The 20,130-nt window shown below is 39.6% G+C and overlaps 1 protein-coding gene across 2 annotated transcripts in view; it reads right to left on the bottom strand.

The window, feature by feature from the left end:
* Positions 1-20,130, bottom strand: part of dtnbp1b (dystrobrevin binding protein 1b) — a 53,205-nt gene that overhangs the window by 15,230 nt on the left and 17,845 nt on the right. For both annotated transcript variants that reach the window (XM_084738299.1, XM_084738300.1), the window contains exon 2: positions 1,032-1,199. In XM_084738299.1, the coding sequence (XP_084594425.1) occupies positions 1,032-1,199 (168 nt within the window). The remainder of the gene's footprint in view (positions 1-1,031; positions 1,200-20,130) is intronic.

Below are 20,130 nucleotides of genomic sequence, written 5' to 3'. Positions count from 1 at the left end.
GTTGGCCAGCTGTGTGAGCGACAACTCAACAGCACTGATCCAGGCCCTGTGTGTGTGTCCATCTTTATTTTACAATCAATGATGCATGTTGCACAGACTAGTTATGTTTTATAATGTGGCAACACTGTGGTTAATATCTGCCAAAGTTTAAGGACAACAACACTCGGTTAGGGTTAGTTAAACACTGTGGTTTGGGATGAAATGATCTCTCTTTCAACATGCACAGTGGGTTTAGGGTTACTATTTAGAAACGACCGTCACTGTTTCAATAGCAGAAGTCCAATGAAAATAAAAAAACACTGCAAAAATAAATAATTAAGTAACAAGCTGTTTTGATTGACAGTGAAAACTCACATTCTCTCCTTTTCCTGTCCTTAAGTCTTTCCACTCGCTCCACCTATCCTCCTTCCTAACTGCTCTACAATCCTCTCTAATAAGCCATTTTCAGAGGATTAAGGGAGCAGGATAGATGAGTAAAAGAAGAAGAAAAATCACATTACAAACTCTGGGCCAGTAGAGTCCAATACATCTTTTAATACAGGGTGCATATCTGCATGACTGCTATGCGGTCCCTCATTTCAGCACATCCTTTGGGTATTTTAGCAAAGGCTTTTGGCAGTAATACATGGAGTAAACTGCAGCAGGATACTATTACAATCCCAGTGGAAGACTACATTTATATGGCGCAGTGGCATTTTTCAAAGTAATGGCTCTACTTGTGTGTTTAGCAACAGCCACTCAGAGTGTGGAGCCTCGCTGCAGAAAGCTATTATGGCTCAATCTTGTGATATGCAGTTGAAGTGTGAAGGTTTCGGCTGATGGTATCGTGACGGTGGAATTAATTCATTTGAATGCTGGATGGCTTTCACCCTCGAATGCAATACACCACAGCCTAAACCTCAACACTTTCCTTTTTCCTCTGCGGGCCTCAGAGCGGAAGAAATGCTGAATTTCAAGCTGTTTATATATAATCAAAGAACACGATGATGATCTGTGGAGAACTGCTAAGCCTCGGCGCTCCTCGCTCTCACCTCTCCTCTCAGCGATCTGCAGGTAGCCGGTGGACAGGTACTGCTCCATGTCTTGCTGGAAGGCCTCCTCAAAGAACTTCTGCCTCTCTTTCAGCTTCACCTGGGGGGGTGGCACCCCGCCTTGTTCTGCCCCAGGAACTCTCTGTGCATGCTCCGCGTCTAACTCCACTAGGGGAAAAAAAGAGAGGAAAGTTTCTGGTTAGTTAAAGACAAAAACTTGGAAAACTAGAAGAGCATGAAAAGCATAAAATTCCACCAAAAATGGCAATTCTTACAAACATATCCATGAGATTCATAATCATGTCTCAAAAATCATTAGAGGTCAATTTATTAATTGTGGCCATTATAAAGTGTCACTGGCTTCACTTTAATTGTAGCCTGCAAATATTGCTCATAAGTCCTCATGACAGTCTTATGGTCATGGTACAACTGCTAATAACCTTATGCAGTGCTGTCACTTAAAATAAAGATCACAAAGTCATGCTATAGCATGTTGATGTTTATAAGACATTATTCCGTTCGGGAAACCCAGGACAGTTATAATTCTTTATTATAATAAACATTGTTATAAGTTGTCATGCATTATTACAAACATTGATTGAGTTTTATAAAGCCCTATAAATGCATTACAATGTCTTTTGAATGTATTTATAATGCATTATAGACATGACCTTCAGAGTAAGCGTCACCCTTACTTCTGTGCAAATTTCTCTGACCAAACTTCTTTGATCTAAACTTAATTAGTGCAATGGCAGATAGAAATCAGGCTGGAGACAATCTTTACTGAAGCAGAACGATGTTGAGCTCGGTGCTCTACAACATTCACATATTCTGTGAGTCACCTCACTCTCAGTAACTCAATATTCTGTCTCCTGTGTGCTGCACAGGAGGGACCACACTCACTGAAGACTCGAGCACGCAACCCCCTCTGCCGCACACACTTCAGTAAACCAAGACTCATCTCCTGCCGTCTGTGTCCTCTGTCCTGCTGCAGCATTAAAGAGATGCTCCATCTATTCTTTCTTGAATTTAAGGATTACACAGTTGGTCATCAGTTATTATTTAGTCACTGAATTTGACATCCATTAGGGGGTTGGCTAAAAGGGTCTGTTAGATACTGAACGTCTGGCTTTGCATTGTTAAAAGGTTTTGTATTTTCTCCGATTTAAAACATACAATTACAGTATTTTGAATCATCCACTGGCTGGATATAAAAATAAGGGGATGATTTAATATGCTGAACAATGATTCTTAAATGTGCACTGTCTTGACAAGGTATTTACTGGATTCTGATTGGGCCATGAAAGGACTCATTAAGATGTCTGGGCAGTCTGTGTGGACCAGGCAGGAGAGGGAGGAACATATTGAAGAGACGGGGTGATATAGAAAGCATGACCCTGCAGATATGTGTGTGTGTGTGTGTGTGTGTGTGTGTGTGTGTGTGTGTGTGTGTGTGTGTGTGTGTGTGTGTGTGTGTGTGTGTGTGTGTGTATGGGCACGGCTCTTTGATCCAAGTTTAATATGGAACAAAAAAACATCCAATTTAGGGAATGATGGGTCCAAAACATGCCCTGCCAGTTTGAATTTACTTGTTCTTTTTCTCTATTAGACATCAGTGCTCCTCAACAACATAAATCAACACGTTCTTCTGTTGAAGTCTGGCTTTTGCCACACAGGCCATTCTGATTCAAGTGCAGCATTTAAAGCACAGTTGTCGTCAAAAGTTTACACACACTTGTAAACAGCATGTACAGGATATCACGGCGGTTTTGAGCATCCAATGATTCGTATACCTCTTAATTTTCTATGATGGAATGACTGAAACGCGTATCTTTGTCACAAAAAACAATCATGCATTTCAGTTATTTCATACATCTACTGGATCAGAAATATACATACAGGGATGCTGTTACTTGGTTAAATGTCCCTTGGTAATTTTCACCTCAATCAGGCACATTCTGATAGCCATCCACAAGCTTCTGGTTATATTTCTGACCACTCCTCTTGACAATTGGTGCAGTTCAACTAAATGTGTTGACTTGTTTCTTCAGCACAGTCCATAGGTTCTTATCTTCATCTCTCATCCCCATTTTAACAGAGAATATTCTTTTCCTAAACTGAGAGATGTGTTGAATAGAAATATTATCTGGATATAAAACTTTGTTAAAGGATAATAAATACTAATAAAATGTGAAGTGCATCTATTAACATTATTTGGATGACGATTATAAAGGACAGAGCGATGGGTCAGTTGTCTGATGTGAACAATACATCCCTGTGGATGTTTGCGTTTAAATCCCAGGTCATATCGTGCTGCCCGTCTTCTACAGCTCTGCACCATTCTCTTCCTTTCCTCTGTGTTCAGCAGCCCCCCCAAAAAAAATCAATACACAGCTTTGGGAGTGTTAAGTCTGCTGCAGAATCAGAGCTGGGGCAGCCTCACACACACCAGAATTCTGATAAAATAGGCTGGGCCCTAAAGGGGCTCGCAGCAGATGGACACACACACACACACACACACAGACGGGAACAATGAGGTCCCACCAGAGCTCCCTCACGATAAACATCACACCAACAGCCATCGGAGACTTGGAAAAGAAAAGCTGTCTCTGTGTCACTCCTCGCTCAGTGTCCAATTTATCTCCTTTATCTGACTGCCCCTCTTTTTTTTTCTCCGTCACTCTCTCATCTTTCCCTCCTGACTCTGTCCTGCTCTCTCTGTTGGCTGGTGTGTGTGGACGTCTTGTAGAGACTGCTCTATTAGATTAGGGGCCTCGGGGAAGCTTTGTTCAGATTGTCAAGCATTGTGTGGGGTTAGAGAGAGAGGGAGCGAGGGAGAAAGAGGGCACTGTGTTTAGTTATAATTAGGGCTTGCGGACAGACAGCATTAATGATAGAGCTAGATCATGTCTTTTGGATCTCTCTGTCTCTAATCAAATTCTCAATCCATTATTAGCCCGAGCTGTCTATTTCTGTAGACCATCTATGCAGCTTCTGAGTGTGTGAGACCATCTGTTCAGGGCCGGCCTTAGGATTTTGGTGGCCCTGAACGAGATTTTGTCTGTGGCCCCAAAACACTCGCAACAATTGCACACACTGTGAATAAACTACTTGTTTGCTAGCTAACCTGTATTACTATGGCTACACATTGGGCCTCATTCACTAACGTGTGTAGAAAAGTTCTTACTGTGTGCACAAAATAAGTTTCCACACAAAGTCACTGTCTGATTCATGAAACATGCACATTATCATGACGTTTATGATAAAATCCTAAAAACAAGGAAAATAAAACAAGATAAATCAACCATAATGACACTTCCAAGACTCCTATTAAAGCTTTTTTTTTAATGAATACAGTTTTGATATGCTTTATATTTAGTTAAAAGGTGTGTTTCAACATTTTCTCAACATTTTCTCGTTCTTTCTTCGTTTGTACGAACACACGGTCTGAGGCAGTTCTAAATGTGTTTGATGAATCCCAGATTTGTGCCTCAAACGTTCATATGCACAGTTTAAGCACAAATTTGTGCATACACACAGTTTGTGAAAGAGGCCCAATGAGTTATTAAAGCAAACAAGTCAACTTAACTTAAAACTGTTCAAAGTGTAAGAAGGAGCAGCCTGGAATTTAATAATTTTAGGGACGAGGCCACTTGGCCTTTGGTGTTATCAATTTTTTTAGGCCACAAAAATAAAATAAAACAATGATTATTAAGTCCACGGAAATAATGATTGCATGGTCCCTCGTATACAACCGCATAGACTGTCCTATTCTCCATCAAATCTACATATTAAGAGTTTTAAGAGTTATTGTGAAAGTCACGTGCTTCTCAAATTCTTCAAAAATGAAGAAAGAAAAAATTAGTGGTTTTAAATTCATTCCAATTACCACATTAATATAAACCCAAAAAGCTTCTTAAGACATTAAGTATAGATAGTGATGGTTTATGTCAGTATTCACCTCACAGAAGAATGTAATTTTCTATGTTAAATTATAAGCATTTTTTTTAAAGTCACCAGCCTTTTTTAGAACATAAAACCACCTGTCATATAAATTTCTTCTCTTATGCTATATGTCTTTTCTTCCTATAGAATCTCCCCCTTCTTTCTCTTGGTCTTTTCTTCATCATCATCTACCAGACAACCATATCCTGCTGTGCACGTTACTGTAGCTACGGCAAACTATTTTTAGCTCTCGCTCATATTTAGCCCGCAGGATTAAGTTTGTGCTGATGACTTTAGTGTAAGAGTACAAGTCATTAAGTCCACCAAATTCCATGCTTGCCAGCTGTGCTGTTCACACTGTTCTATACAGATGTGTACACAGACAGATTCATGTCACACAGCCACACAAAACAGCTTATTACACACTGTGTGACATGATTCATATGTACAACGTTGAAAGTACATTCACACAGACATACACATCTGGTGATGATTCAGAGGAGCTGAGGCAATTGCATTATGTTAGTCACAGCAGATGACATCATTTGACTCAATTACAAGGACAAATGTTTCTTAATGGCACTCGTGTAGAATAAGCTGCTACGATCTGTAACTAAACCAGCTCTTCTGAAATTAACACAAAGACGAATTTCCTTCATGAGAAAAAGACCAAATCAAAGCATAAATGAAAGTCAGAAAGTCTCTAGCAATGAATTTTCTGTGATACTTCTACTCACTACATGAAAAACAAAATGTTTTCAATTGAAAACCCCCTACAAGAAACACATGAACTGAAAAATTCTAGCGTACTACCTGATTCTGTATTTGCTGTGTTACTTGCTGTGTCTGTCCCCGCAATCATCACGTAGACCAAAAAAAGAAAAGTGATACTGTCCCCTCACAGGCCGTTTCTGTTGCTCGAACGCTCAGCAGGCAACAGCACACACCATGTACTCAAAGTGTTGCCTGCTCTCCTTCTCACCTCTCCACTGTGTGACCCAAAACTCAGGGGAAATACAAAGAACATAAATTGCATTAAATAATCTTGTTCTGCTTGCTCAGATGGCTATTTGCGCAGACGGGTCGATATGAAATGAGACTTTTAATGTAATTACGCTCATATCTGTTTTCAGCCGTAGAAAAAAAAAATGTCTGGTATGCGCTCTACAGATGCAGGAAGCAGAAGCCACAGGAAACAGGCTGGTATGTCAGTGTGTGTGTCTTTGCTTGCTTATGCGGATGTGTGGGTGATCACCTAACATGCACCTGTGCGTGCCCCTTTTTTAGATTTGTTTTCAGAGGTGTGAAGTTGAGTCACATGACTTGGACTTGAGTCAGACTCGATTCATAAATTTGTTGACTTCAGACTAACAGTGTGCCACAAATCCCTTCGTTTCCTGAATGAACTAATGTTAACTGTAGTCATTCCTCCCAAACTGACACTTTTCCCCAGGTCCACTTTGTTTGAGCCAACTAGCGTTATGTTACTGAGCACCAATTGGAAAAATATGACACAAACTTTTGTTCGGGTACAAAAACTACTTGAACTACTCGTTAAAATGGCAATAAAACTTCTTTATTACTAAAATCTCATAGTTTAAGACTTGAGATTTGACTTGAAACTTTCCTTTCTTGACTTGGGAGTCAAGTGCAAAGGACTTAAGACTAATTTTTGACTTGAAAAACTCTCATAAACATGCAATCTGCTTTCAGTTTGCTTTGTGTTTACAAGTGTGCGCGAGTTTGTGTCTGCAACCGCAGCAGAACTGTGAACGTTCTTTTATGTGGCATGTAAATGTGTGTCCATATATAGAAGCGCAGAGACCAGCTTCTCAGCTCTGCCCTTTATTTGTCGCTATTGTGTAGTGAGAGAAGTAGCTGAGAAATGCAGCTGAAGAGTAGAGAGGAAACACGCCATCACGGGCAATTCAAGTCTTTACGACTCAACTCGTGCTTTAGATTTGACTAAATGGTGTCATTTTCTCACAGCTTGTCTCACAGAGCAAAAAATGCAAATCTTATAGTTAAGTGTTCATCATACAAGCTTGGTCACCACATCTCTTTTGTGTAGGCAATGCTAATTTGGGCTCCCTTGAAACAGGAACTAATTTTATTTTTAAGGACATTCAAGACGTCTTTTCAAGCATGTATTTTTTTTACGTGTCTTAATTAGAGCTCTTTCAGAGTGTTGTTTAGTAAGATTTCTTAGATAGAAAGATTATTGAGTTAGAGCACTGACAGACTCATTTGAGTGACCGTAAATAACAAGTAACACTCACAGCCCCCTTTTCAAATGGAAATATATCTTTTTATGAGTCATCAACAGCCAATTCAAGTCACCGCTGAGCTTTGTCCACAGTCATTTACACTTTATAGAGTACTTCACATATCAGGTACCATCATAGGCCGTGCCAATGGAGAGAAGGTTATGTTTGAAGCCTCGGTGGACAAATCAACGGACAGACAGGCACAAGGATGAAAGCATCAGTGGACTTGCTGGACAGTTTGCCTTTAATGCCCGTACACAGGTCTGGGACTAGAGCCAGCGTTTGTGCGCCTTCTGTGTGTGCAGACAGAATTAGACATGTAAGTGGTCCTCTGAGGTTGTTTGTGTACGTGGGGTACACAGACAGGCAGGAAGTGGCATGGATGGTGAGAGGCAGGATGTGTCAGGGGCTAAATGTTTTCACTTGTGTGTCATATAAAGAGATATAGAGGATGGTGACATGGCCGCAAGACTTGACCTCGAACTTGAGGCTAAAGAGGTCACAAAATTTTAAACTCTGATAAATGCATCCTGCATTCATGTGGTGTTGGAATAATTGGAAAAACAAGCTCTTGACTGGAAAAATGTATGTGAAAACTCTCCTAAGCTGGAACAATAACTAGGAAAAGTTGGTGAAAATTTTGCAGTGCAGTTTATACATTTCACTGATACCCAACAGAATTACAGAGAAACCTGAGGCTTCGTGATGAAACTGTTTTTGTATCACACCAACACTTCTGTTTTTATATTTGTTCACTCTCTATTTCTGCTGCAGTCACACTCTTTTAAATAAGCTGACAATGTGAGCACCGTTATCTCCCTCAGGAGTGAACAACACTCACGTTCACATTCATTAATTAAAAACCGATTCGTTTCACCGTTCACTAAAAATATGAGTGAGTTCAATGAAGGCTGGTCTTTTAGCACTTACATGCACAACACTGACTGCATGTGCAGTGCTTTTGCCCACTGTAAACGCCAATCGATGTCTGTGACAACTCCCTTCTTAGCTGCCCGTTTACAGGAAACGTGCAAGCGATGAACACGCAGCTAGTCGTTTCATGGGAACTTTAACAAACTACAATACAGCAATCTGCAGCCCATCTGCTCACCCACTCCCACACCAAATATCACATCACCCAAGTCCTTCAGAACCTCCACCAGGTCCCCATTCAACGAAAAATCCAGTTAAAGACTCTACCTACAAAGCTCTCCACAACCTAGTCCCCCTCCTAACTCACTACATATCCCTCATAATCACAAAGCCAACCTCCTCACCCCGATCCTAGCATCTGGGGTTACAGAGCCTTCTTCATTGAAGCTCCTCACTCTGGAATGTTCTCACCCAACCCCTCTAACATTATCCCTCACTCCCCTCTGTCAAAACTGCACTCAAAACCCACCTATTTAAATCTGCTTTTAATATGTCCATTAGTCCCCATGCTTCTCCTTATCATTACTGTAGTTATTATACTGATATTCCCTATACTGTTTCAATTATTGTCTTTTTTCTTTCTAAACTGTGATGTGCTTTGGATACTTTTTAAAGTGCTATACAAATAAAATATTCTATTATTAAGCATGGATGAAACTCTAATACTCATGCCTCATGACTTCAAATTATCTTTCCTTTTTTCCCATTTTGTTTAATGCTCAAACAACCGATCCACAATCTCATTATAACTGTTTCATACACTTTGCATCACACCGACTCCCCAAACAGATCAATCGTTCCAATATCTGATATAAAAGCCCCCTTGTTCTACCCGTCACTTTAAATTAGCTGTCTGGTCTCAGATGGATTTGTTTCCGTTTGCTTATAAAGGCCTAATATTTCATTCTGAGACAGCAGCGTGCAGCCCTGAAGACCAAGAGGCAGGCTTGACAGTGGAGACAGCCACTGCTTCTTCTTCTTCTTCTTAAGCCCTGCTCACTGAGCCGTGGTATTTTTAGATTCTGTCCGCCTCGCTATATCTCTCAAGTGCTCAGGTTTCCGCCAAAGGCAGCCCCCGTGCTGTAAATAACACACACACACACACACACACACTTGCTTCTTTCTCTCTGTCACATACACGAACACACACCCCATGGTAATGACTTGCAGTTAAGTGACAAAATATGCAGGATATAGTCTCTGTGTATTGGATGAACTTTGTGTGAGTTTGCAAATGAGACATGCTTCAGTGTGCACAGGTGACGAGGCGCATTACACATAAAAACAGAGGAGGAGTGAGTCATTATTGTGCCAAGTGTGACTTAACTGTGTATTCTCCAGAATGAACCATGCAGCCACTTATCTGCATACTTGACTACTAACTTGTATTGACATTTATTGGCTGCAGATAATCTAAAATCACAGTGCATGTAGCCACTTACACTCTGCTGGCCTTAAAGTGACTCAAGGTCCACATGACATGGAGTGCTATTTGCTTTCACATATTTACATGTTTCCTGTAAAAACAAGCATCTGGGGGCAACCTGTCATATTAGCTGATATGAGTGTTAACATGCCAGTGAATATGGAGGGACCCGGACCGAACACTGCCTCAGAGACTGACAGAGGTATAGCGACAGGTAATACACTACAAAGAAGGTTTTCTTGTTGGGTTTCCTTGCCTGGTAACAGCAGCTGGGTTAGGAGGAAAGTTGAAGTTGAGCAGCCGGATCATTCCCCTTTCACACATGCACTGCGACTCTGTAATTATCTGGAAACTTCCTGAAGCTGTGTGTGACCACAAAAGTCCCTATTTAATGCCCCAGACTTAACCCTGCCAGCTCCGTAGTCCAAAGTCCAGGTGAGCTGCATGTGTGAACAGAGCAGCTCAGTGTCCCGTGTGCAACTGTTCATCTGTGAATCCAGTTTTTCTTTCATACAGACAATTTGCTGATCAGTATCAGCCCACACAAGTAAGTAAAGTAACAGTCAAAAAACAGCACACCACAGAGTGTCTCTCCTGCTGAGAAGCATGGCAGGATATGCCTTCGCCATCCTGGGAAAAGATAATCGCTGCCCAGTCACCACACTGCAGTCAGCTGAGCCTCCAATACAGTTTGTAAATTAAGGGTCAAAGGTGGTGAACATCTTTGTAAGACACACCATAATGCTGCTAGCGAGTTAACCAATTAATTTGCCTGAATGTGCTCTGCACCACTTTAAGTTGAAGATTGACTGATAGATGGATGTCATGATGTTATTTTTGAAATAACATAACATACACAACATAATATTTTTGAAATTGGTTAGTTCTAGCTTATGTATGTATGCATCATATTTTCTTTAGCAGAAGGAAAAACTGAACAGATATTCAAAGATTTTGATATGAAAATACAATCAAATTGATTTTTTTTGTATTTTTTTGCATACATTGTTAAATAACTGCACAATGTGACCAGGCTGGGACCCAAAAGGGTTTAAGTGGCATTTTTCATTTCATCTCGATTTTTATCTTCAAAACGATCATTCTTCTCACTCTGTGGCTCTCTCTTACACACACACACACACACACACACACACACACACACACACACACACACACACACACACACACACACACACACACACACACACACACACACAGTACACATTTACGGCTCAAACTTCCCTCACACACACTGTTCTTGTTTCATGGTCTGTCTCTTCTTTCCTGTCGATAACACCTGTCTGTTTTCACTCTGTCTGTCTGTGGCAGCTTCAGATGGTTTCTCTCCAGGCTTTTTTCAGGCTGCACAACATCAGCTGTTCAGTTCGTGCACTCACACAATCACTCAGCAACGCCTGTGAAGCTGTGTGGTGTGCATTTGGCCTTTTGTGCCATCTTTTATTTAGCTCAGGAAACACAAAATCATTATAAGCTCCTGCATTATTAGCACATCACTAGCACAAATTTAAATCTAATTTTAAGCCTCAGACAGCCTTCCAGCATGTTAGTGATATTGTTGTACTTTGCAGTATAAGTTTGTTTTCGTAAGAACTCTTGCCTTGGGGGTGCAAGATTGAAACTGCAACTACAATTATTTCCTCTCTTTGTTGAATAAAGCGACATTTTCAGGAGCAAAACCTATACAGGGGCTTTCTGCAATATTAAAACGTTTTTCAAAATGTTGCTGCTGGCTTCACTTTGCTCTAATTTACATGGAAATAAGAAACCTGTGTGAACTTTCTTGTAAAATTCAGATTCAGATTGAAACCATGTGTGAATGAAATAGGTCACTAATGGATGAAGACAGACAAGAGGAGGAATGTGGCTGTTAGGTTTCTGAAACAGTTTGTGAGCTGCGTTTGAGAATGCAGCATTTTAGAAACAGTAGAGGGCTGTGTTGTCGTGTGGGCAACGCTGCACTACATGGAGTGTGGGTGTCAAACTGAGTTTACCACACAGTTTGTGTTCCTTTCATGTTTTCTTTGGCCAGAGGACAATTGATTTCTTTATGGTTTTATTTATTCATTTTCAAAAACTTGTCATAAAGATAACCTTTTGCCTTCTGATTCACTATTTTGATGTTTTATGGGCCATTGAAACTGTATAGAGAGACCTCAGCATTTGCAACGAGGATAAGCTATATATTTACTTTAAATATACTTACTGGTCTCATTAAATGAGTGCTATGGAAAATATGTAACCATAAAACAAAATAAAATACAATTACAACCTCAACTTAAAATTCACTGGGTTTCTGCAGGTTTCAACATGTTAAATTCAAGACTTTTTAAAACTCTTTTAAGGTTATTATAAATGCAATTTATGCATCCGCTTCATATCCATACTGACAAAAAAAAAAAAAAAAAAAAAAACTAAATATATGATTTTACATGACTGATGTCACTTACTGGAGTTGCACACTCTAAAAACTCAACAAAAGGAACCAGTGCAACAGTTTGCATCAATCTTTCAGAAGTATGACAACTGAGTCAGGAGACTTAACTTTTCCTCTAAAATTAAGGTATTTTTAATTTCCACTTACTTAATAATTGATAGCATACACACAAGTTTTTAAGTTGATTGCTCTTAAAAATTAATTTGTTCCAACTAGTTTTTACATGTATTTAAAAAGATGTTTATAGCATTATGTGCTTAATTACCATAACTGTGAAGACAAGTTTTTAATTTGACAGCTGTTTAAACAATCAAGTTGCTCCAATTAGATTTTCTTAAGTTTAAATTACACACAATATTAAGCTGATGTAATTACAAACATTTTTATGTCAACACAACTCATCTAAATAATGTTTGCATAATGTTTCATAAGGTTTATCTAAATCAATTAATACAAATATTTATCTTAAAACAATGCATTTAATTAAGTTGTGGTTAAAGATCCCCTGAATTACATTTAAGAGTGTAGGGGTTAACGTTTTTAGTGCAGACACGGTCAGACTGGGGCCAGATTCTTCCCCAAAACACATTTAAGTTGAGACATAAAAGTAACATTAGCTTCATAATCCAATCAACTTTCCAGACCAGCTAAAATCATGTTTAAGACATTTTAAGGTGGACGTCCTGAATACATCTGTTTTTCTACTTATACTTATTTCCAGTTATCCTTTTCACTGTACTAAAACACAAGTCTCCAGGTCAGACCTTTCTAACATTTCCAGTGAATTTATGCAGACTAAAGTGTCACAGTCGTGGTTCACAAACGCAATTGTTACTTTCTGTGCCAGACATTCACAGCTGGCGAGCGTGCAGAAACTAGTGTTCACTGGTTTGTAATCACGAGTGTTTGCAGTGACGCGGCGGTCAATGATGGGTATCTAATGAAGGGCCTCACTGAGAGGAAATGAACACAATAAAATACCGAGAATGCTGCAGTAACATGATGCATTTTAGATTTACTGTGACTTTCAGCTGATCATATGACAGATTATAAAGTATCACTGAATCATAGATCTGTCTAGAATCATGTGTTACATCAGAAACAGTGAGTGGAAATGTTCAGCAACACTTCACACACTCTCTATGTCGGAAGCTGCGTTTTGAAGATAAAGATGTGGCCTCTTATGTGAGAAAAAAGTAAGGAGCTTGTTAAATATTCGCCTGGCATGCATCAAGGTTTCTCTCCGTCTCTCTCTGTTAGTAACCATCATCTAATTTGAGTGGGAGTGAAAACGCACATTAAACCAGTTTTGCTAACTACACATGTAACCAGGCAACCGCTCACCAACATGTGAGGCTCAGCTCAGTGGGAGGCCTCCTTCCTGCTAAGTCATTCACTGTCTGAGCACCACCAGAGGACAGAACATCTTTCATTACAAATTAGGACTTATTATATGTTAAAAGATACCATACAGCTTCAGAGGCCCCATACAAAATGTAACAGCCCATTACACAGCCACGAGTGATCCCATTAATTCCTTCAGACTGATTCCACATGTGAACACATTAAACTAATGTGTCAAAACAACAAGCTGCCACTGTTATTTACCTGGTTTACTGTCTGTCAATTAGTCACAGAAACAGAACAAATGGATGGGAAGACATAAATTGCTCAGACAGGCTGAAATGTGCACACACACACACACACACACACACACACACACACACACGACTAGATAGACTTGATGGGTCACGACTCGGCCTCGCAGCAAATCACAGGTGTCAGCTTGCTGCCCGACCATTCAAAATACAAGGCTACAGTGGGAACAGGAATGTTCCAATTAGATGTGAAAGGGGTGAAGGTCACATCCAGTGGTGGACAGTAGTGAAGTACATTTACTTGAGTACTGTACTTAAGTACATTTTTTGAGTATCTGTACTTTACTTGAGTATTTGTTTTTTTGGAAACTTATGACTTTCACTCCGCTACATTTCAAAGACAAATATTGTACTTTTGACTCCACTACATTTCTAGGAAGGTTGTTGTTACTTTTCGACTGAGCTTTGAAGTCAGCTGTTGCTGTTTTTTCTTTTCTAAAATGCAATTGGTCACATGCTGTGTTCCTCACAGAAGGAAACCAATCACAGTAGCTCCTCTCAAATGAAACTGATGTAAAAGCAAAAATACGTCCAGGCGCGCTCTGTAACAATAACAAGCAAGCTCTCCCTCTTTCATTCAAACAAAAAGCAGTAATGGTGACGGCAGGAGAAAGACAAAATTAAATCTCAAGATGTTATTATAATTATTAATTATTCCAGGTAGCTTTTAAAGTTGGATTGTTTTTATAAGGGTGAAAAATACAGCATAATTCATGTATATACTGCCTCTGAAGACAGAAAGAAATCTCAGTTATTTAAATTTTTGATTGTATTTCTATGCTGAAGTTTTTATAGGTGTTTCTATAGACTTTGTGTAGCAGAGTGGTTCTACAAGCAGGTCAGTGCATCATTAGATGGTTTCAGAGAGTTACAAGCTTCTGTAAATGCATCATGAAAACAATACAGCATGTATTGATATTAGAAAATGTACTTTGTAATTTGTACATTTGAATACTTAAGTATTTTTAAAAACATGTACTTGTGAATACTTAAGTATGTTTAAAAGCAAGTACTCTAATACTTTAACTTGAGTAAAGTTTTGACTGAGCAACTTTCACTTGTAGTTGAGTAATATTTGACCAGGAGTATCTGTACTTTGACTCAAGTACTGGGGTTGAGTACTTTGTCCACCACTGGTCACATCTGAAAAATGGGAGGCTAGTAACCTTCCTGAGTGTGTTTGAAGGAGACTGGACACGTTGCTCTTCTAAAATGTTCTTGTATTTTATCAAAAAATTTTAAATTAGAGGGATAGTTTGGAGTCCACCTCATTTGTTCAATATAAGTTTAAGTATACATAATATTTAGAACATTTTCACAACTTTACTGTCAGACAGCCTTTTTCTGACGGGAGACCACTGTTAATTTTACCTCACAAAGCACAGAAGGTGCTGGTCTACTGCTGCCGTGATCTGTTATTTGTGTGACTTTAGAGTTATAAATGGACAGTTCGGATTCACCATGAGTCAATAACAATAACCAATAACACAAACAAAGTAAGTGATCGTGGCAGCAGTCGACCAGCAATTCCTGTGTTGTGCAAGGTAAAATTACTGATTTCATCTACTGAGTATGGCTGGTTTGAAGACCAATTTTTCCTGTTGGTAAAAAGGCTGTCTGACAGAAAAGTAAAGAAATTAAATTATTCTAAATATGGCGTACACCAGTGCACATTGCTTAGCTTCCATGCTGGTGCTCCTCTACTGCAGGTAATACACTGATTCTTGACACGCACCTCATCTAAATAATCCAAACTACCCCTTTAATGCCACTAGTCCATAAATGTAAAGTTGTCATAGTCCCAGCCACAGCAAACAAATCATTTATTAACCCAGTAAAACATTTGTGGTGGTCAACACTGGCCTGGCCTCTCCTCAGCTCTAGTGTTGCTGATGCTCGAACACTGGGGAGATTCTGGCAATTTTACAGTGAATGCACTGCAGGGGATTTAAATGCAGCCTCAGTCTGTATCATCTAAAGAGCTTAAAGCCAGATTTGATAAAAACCCAGGAGGCTAACAGAGCATTTCAACTCTTAAAGTAGTCAAAGCACCAACTATATCAACAGTTTAGACCTTAAGAGGTAGAAAATAAACACAGCTAAGGCGAGGGAAGGTAAAGTCTTAAATGGCCACAGCAACTTAAGGTGAAATAAAGTGTATGATGGGTTATTTAAATGATTTTGTTAAGAAAGTCAGGGTGTAAGTGTTGCAAATGCTCTAACAAAAATGTATAACTCAGTATATGCAAACACACACGTTATCGCGCACATACTCAGTTACATAACATGACACATTGTGATGACAATAGCTGCACCCTGGATCTCAAAGTGCATTTATTATTTTGTCACTTTTAATCTGATTTGACACAGCAGGGAAGCAAGAGAAAATATCTTATGATTTAAAATGATGTGAGATATTCATCCTATTTTAACAAAAGCTCAGAGATAATGGTGTGATATTCAGCCATCTTTTTAGAGAGGACTTTAGAGACTGAGCATGTGCACTTGTACTTTTCAACTCTGGGATGAGTGGCCATGTCTGCCTGTTTGTTTTGTTCTGAATGAGATCAAAATCTAAATATTGTTGGTAGAAACGCCTAAAGCAAAGAGGCGATGGAAGGGAATCCGAGCAAACCTTCTCTATGGAGGCAATGTAGATATATATATATTTTTTTAGCTTTTTGCTTCCCACTGCCAGCTGACATTTACCTCAAAAGATTTCCATTGCTGCGAGGCATCTGGCCTTTTTAAAATGTGTATATTCAAGGGTACACTACATGTGTATGTTAGCATGCAGTCGCACAACAGAGCTGCCAGGAGAAACTGGTTTAAATCAGCAGGGGCCAGATGGTCAGAAAGGTCAGTAACAGAGGAGATAAAGGGAATGGAAGATAACCGGAGAAGGTGGTAATATGAATGGACACTAATATCAAACAGGGAATTCAGCTGAGGAAAAAAATGGTTGTGTATGTTATGTTTGACAAACACCACCTCAGCTTTATTAGAGATAACAGTTTAAAAAGTTTTGTGGACTTCGGCGCGTCAGAGACTGATGGTGAAGGGGAACATTTTTGTTTAAGAGGAGGATATAAACATTTCAGTGCTCAGAAATCAGGCCAGAGCACTTCTGAAGCATGAAATATGAATGCATATACAGATCAAAACAAACTACCACTAGAATATACTGCACATTATATGCGCATGAAAGTGGGCTCACATAGCGAGATCAATCTCCACAGTGCTATCTCAGCCCTGGAGAATGGTCTGACTGCACACATTATCCTTCTGCTATAGGGGAAAAACACTCTGGTCCTTTTGTTTTTCTTTAAACCAATCACAATCACCTTGGGGAGTGCAACGCCCAGGGTGCAGCAGTGGTGAGGTGGAACCGGGTGGGGAATAGGCTTGGGTTATATCTGTTTTATCATACCTTCCTAAAATTTTACCAGGGTGTACAGTATTATGGACCTAGACAATAATCAGCCTGCTCACTAGAGTTACATACTCACTATGATACGCCACTTTGACCAGTCATTGGTCTGCGATGTTTGTTAGCTCACCTTTATTTTTCTTTATTTTTCGCATTTTTCTCTTTTACTAGTTAGTCCTGTAGCTTTATCCCCATGCCGCCATGTTTGTTTGCTCAGCTGTGCCTTGTACAACAGTAGAGTGACTGACCTCTGGTGGCACGACTGTGCATATTAATACATCACCTCAATAGAAGATCTCCATATCAATTTAATAGAAAGTGGAGTGTCTATATTTATGACAATGTTGAAAGTCAGGCTGCCTATCTGCAGGTAACATTACAATGGCTAAATCCCTGCATAAGACAAGGTGATACCTGCGAGCTTGTTTACGAACCATTAGTGACCAGGTTAGGATAATTTGGAACTTTCAATGTGTGGGATATTAGCACTGAGATCGAGAGATTGTTTCCAACGTTGGGCATGTTCCTGAAATTATGAATTAGTTACTCCTCTCAAAGGTACCTGAATTACTTAACCAAAGTAATTAGTTACCCGGAAAAGTAACTAGCAGCACTTCTTAATTCTCTTAATACACACAGCTATATAATTTTAGTGACAAATGTCAAATTTTGATCCATCAATGTATCCATTATCACCGATAATTGTAAGCTACTTGTAAGCTACTCTTTTATTGCCACTGGTTTAGACAGGATTTGGTAGAAGACGACTAGACGGCATTGGATGTGTTTAGAAACCAAGCATTGCTACAGTAGTTAATAAGTGATTAATGAATGGTTTATATACACTACGATGAAAAGCAAGTTCACACTGACTGAACTGTCTTGCACTACCGTAAGGTCAGATAATGTCAGATCATAGGTCAGATTACAGTCTGCTATCCTGTGCAGTTGTCTGCTATTTTCAGGTCAGACAAAAGTAACAAGTCCATTTAAATTTCAGTAACTGTAACTGCGTTATTAATTTGAAAAAGTAATCAGTTACGTCTTGTGTACTAATGTCCAATTAACACCACAAGTAGTTGAATTACAGTAACACATTCCCAACACTGGTTGTTTCCCATAGTGACAGGGACTTTGAAAATGGTAACACGCAGACAGGAAAAGGGGAGGAGTATGCTGTCTAAAATAGGAAGCTAACGGCAGGCTTATGCCCACAGTCTACATCCACTGAGTCAGACAAACATCAAAGTAATAAAAATAGATGTGTAACATTTTTAACTTCTGATGACAGACCGGCTCTGTTCTCGTGTTCACAATGACGAAAATTAAGTAAACACCAACTGTAGTAGCATTCTCATCTTAAGTCACATGCAAATGATTCAGCGTAATGCTTATCTATTATAGCTCTATGGCCTTGAACCTGCATCTCGATAACCGGTGACAGAGAAAGACAGAGAGATAGATGGTAGGTTGTTTTATCTGACAGCGTCTGACAGTACATTGTCAAATAGAGGGTCTATCCATCACAGAGACAGAGGAGGAAAGGGGAGGTCTACATGTTCTCAGAGCTCCTCACGAGCCTGTCAGACTGCCCACCTCTCACAATCTGCTCAAAAATGACGTTCCCGTTTGCCAACAAAATGTGCTGCCCACATGAACCCTCTGATGCCGTTTCAGCTGACTGAATCTGGCTGTGCTCTGCGATTCTTCCAAGGATACTGAACATGCCATGCACTTTTATATTGAGCACCCACTGTAACTAATGTTTGAGGCATGGGTGATAAATGATGTTACCTAATGTGTGGAAATTGAATTCTTGGGCTAATCAAAATTTTGCAGTTCCAGTCCCTGCTTCATTTACCATTCAAATGCAGCTAAACCCATCCTTTCAAACAGGGATTAAACGTGTCTTAATGAATAATGAAAAATTAAATTTCCCATACTCTTCCCTGTTCGCAGAGATAAATATGGCGGAAAAAGATTCCTTGGGCTGCCAAATAAATCAGCACTCAGCCACTGGGTTCTAAGCACCTGACAACGAGGAATCGAACTATGGCGGAACTAGATACAATTTATTACCTCCACAACGGCTTTAACCATATGCACATATAGCAAAGCTGTGTCATGCTGTACTGCTGGAAACAGATTAAAAAAATCACCCTGCTCCCCTGGAGACAATTAGAAAAGCTTACATCACCAAAAGCTCTGTGAACTGTTAATAGCGGCCGAACGTGGAGGTGAAAGAAGGAGGAGAAGAAGAAAAAGTGAGAATGAGAGGCGTTTTCTAACAGGTTAATTGCTTGCCTTGAAGGGAGCTTTACTCACACCGATAAGGGTGATGACTTGTTTAACGATGGGTAGCGTAGTAATGGCTGTTAGCTGCTAAATTGGGAAACCTGGTCAATCTGATCCTCACAAGGAAGAGGCAATTACAATCTCTAAAAGGCCCCGCAGTGACTGAAAAACACCAACAAAAACAGTCAGAAAAAGGAAACCAGAGTGCACACATGCCCTCAGGTGTTCTGTGCAATCTAACTCAAGCAGCTGGGATATTCTGGACACACAAAGGCTCTTCACAAAAGGATATTACTGTGGCACGGCTAAAATGTCTCGAAAAACATGTTGATGATTTGTAAGTGAACATGATGTTTCATTAAACAAAATCAAAACACATCTATTCGAGCTACTGCCAGAGAGGATTGTACAACAAAATATAGAATAAATAACTCTGGTCTGTTGAGTTCTTCCTTTCAAACATACCTGGAAAATACCAGCAGAACTAAGAAACATCACATATCTCAACTTTTAATCCAAATCTATAAGAACATGAGTCTGCGACTCAAGCTGCACACAGTGACATGAGACTTAAGTCAGACAGATTTGGGACTTCTGAACAGTCCTTTTTTTGGTGCATTAACATGGAACATGGAAATGATGAGCTGAATGTCACTCCCTTCCTTATTATCATCAGGTGGAACCTTACAG

The sequence above is a fragment of the Lutjanus erythropterus genome, chromosome 16, assembly GCF_056507025.1.
Source record: "Lutjanus erythropterus isolate fLutEry1 chromosome 16, fLutEry1.hap2, whole genome shotgun sequence".
NCBI classification, from domain to species: Eukaryota; Metazoa; Chordata; class Actinopteri; order Lutjaniformes; family Lutjanidae; genus Lutjanus; species Lutjanus erythropterus.
Note: the sequence above shows the minus strand (reverse complement) of the source record. Positions and strands in the feature narration are given on the sequence as shown.